Below are 1905 nucleotides of genomic sequence, written 5' to 3'. Positions count from 1 at the left end.
GTGTGACATCTTGGAGTGGGCAGCATTTCAAAACCCAGGATCTGTGATGGAGCCACCTCCCTACTGAGGCCCCAGTGCTTGTCTCCTTCTCAACCTTCCCCTACAGGCTGTTCTCTTCCTGCTGGGCAAGCCCATCGTCCTGCCTGTGAATGCCACGCGTTTCATGCTGCCAGAGCATGTAGGCACTGACAGTGCCATGGCAACTGTGGGCCTCTCCCAGGACCTGTTTGACTCTGTCCTCCTGCTGCTGCAGAAGGCTGGTACCCTAAACATGGACATCACAGGGCAGCTGGTGAGGGCCAGATCTGCTGCCCGGGGCACGCGGGGCAGGCACACCATGGGCCCTGGCCTGGGGAAATCCTGTAGGGGCTAAATTGTGAATGGGTGGGGTGGCTGGAGTTTTGAGGTCACAGGGGCTGTTGAAAGGGTTAAATGGAGGTTTGGGGGAGGTAAGGGGTGGTCTAACTTGGGGAGCGATTGCCCTAAAACCTATCATGGCGTGTGATGCTGATTTCAGAAGTCAGTTGACAATCCGCTGAATACCTCTGTGCTGGGCCAGCTCATCCCCGAGGTTGGTGAAATTTCTGGTCATTCTAGGAGCTGAGACCTGAGATCGGGGTCGGGGGGCTCTCTGGGCTGTGGGATCTCTGCTGGTTCATATCTGTCCCAAGTGGGATTCAGCATCTACTCTTACATCTGCACCCTTCCATCTCAGGATAGCCCCTCCCACCCAAACATGCTATTTTCTCCTCTCTATGGAGAAATGCCCAAGCACTGCCCTCCGCTTGGGATGTTCTTTCTGCTTCCTTTCTCTTATCCATCTTCAAGATCAAGTTCAGAGATTACCTCCTAGGGGAGGATCAAACCCCTAGTCTGGTCCAGGAGGCTCCTTGAGCGTCACAGCCCCTGAGCATCCCTTTCTCCTAGCACAGGCTGTGCCTGTCTTCATGCCTATTACCCCAGACTGGGCATCCCCAAGGGTAGGGGTCTGGGGTGGTCCCACCTCTGTGGACCAGTCAGGGACAAACGGTGGCTTGATCAGCATCAGAAGAATGACAAGTAGAGAGCCCACCCAGCCTTTGCCCCCAGGTGCCCTCCTCTCTTTCTCCCCCTCCGCTTTCCTAGATAACCCACCAGTTCCCCAAGCCCATGCCCGTGGTGCTCAAGGTGCGGCTGGGTGCCACGCCCGTGGTCATTCTCCATACCAACAATGCCACGCTGCAGCTGCAGCCCTTTGTGGAGGTCCTGGCTGTGACATCCAACTCAGCCTTCCAGTCCCTTTTCTCCCTCAATGTGGTGAGTGAGGTGGGCTGGGTAGGGCTGGCTCTGGGAGGGAGGCTGACTTGCAAGGAGACCTTACTTTCTGCTCCACTCTCCTCACCTGCTCTGTCCTATCCGCACTGGCCTAGCTGTTCCTTCATGAGCCAGGACATTCCTGCCTCAGGACTTTTGCACGTGTCATACTTGTGCCTAGGACACCCTTCCCCTGGCTCTTGGCGTGGTTGGCTTCTCCTCATCTTTCAGGTCTCAGCTTAAATGTTGCATCCCTCTTCAGGGAAGCCTTCCAAGACCACCCTGAGAAAGATGGTCCCCATCAGCCCTCTCCATGCCACCACTCTACCCACTACTCTCTGAAAAAATTCTGTTTGGTTGTTGTTCATCTCCCCTACTGGCCTGTACTCCACAAACACCTGAATGAGTAGGGGGATGAGTGGGAGGCTGGGGTCACTGACAGTGCCATGGCAACTGTGGGCCAGCTAAAAGCTCCCACATGGCTTTGTGCCCTTTGACCCTGTTCTCCCCATACACTCAGGCAGTGAACCTCAGCCTCCAGCTCTCCGTGTCCAAGGTGAAGCTTCAGGGGATCACATCTGTGCTGGGGTAAGCAAGGCCTCCTGGACCCAG

General features: G+C 56.0%; 1 protein-coding gene across 1 annotated transcript; it reads left to right on the top strand.

Annotated features, from left to right (window-relative positions):
* Positions 1 to 75: 75 nt before the first annotated feature.
* On the top strand, positions 76 to 1881 carry LOC105310373 (BPI fold-containing family B member 2-like; the record flags this gene model as incomplete). Its single annotated transcript, XM_011386560.1, has 4 exons — positions 76 to 292; positions 518 to 571; positions 1126 to 1296; positions 1814 to 1881. Coding segments are annotated over 4 exons (510 nt in total), but the record flags the coding sequence as incomplete, so codon positions are not given.
* Between the last annotated feature and the right edge of the window lie 24 nt (positions 1882 to 1905).

Source organism: Pteropus vampyrus, unplaced genomic scaffold (genome assembly GCF_000151845.1).
Source record: "Pteropus vampyrus isolate Shadow unplaced genomic scaffold, Pvam_2.0 Scaffold2710, whole genome shotgun sequence".
Classification (NCBI taxonomy): domain Eukaryota; kingdom Metazoa; phylum Chordata; class Mammalia; order Chiroptera; family Pteropodidae; genus Pteropus; species Pteropus vampyrus.
Note: the sequence above shows the minus strand (reverse complement) of the source record. Positions and strands in the feature narration are given on the sequence as shown.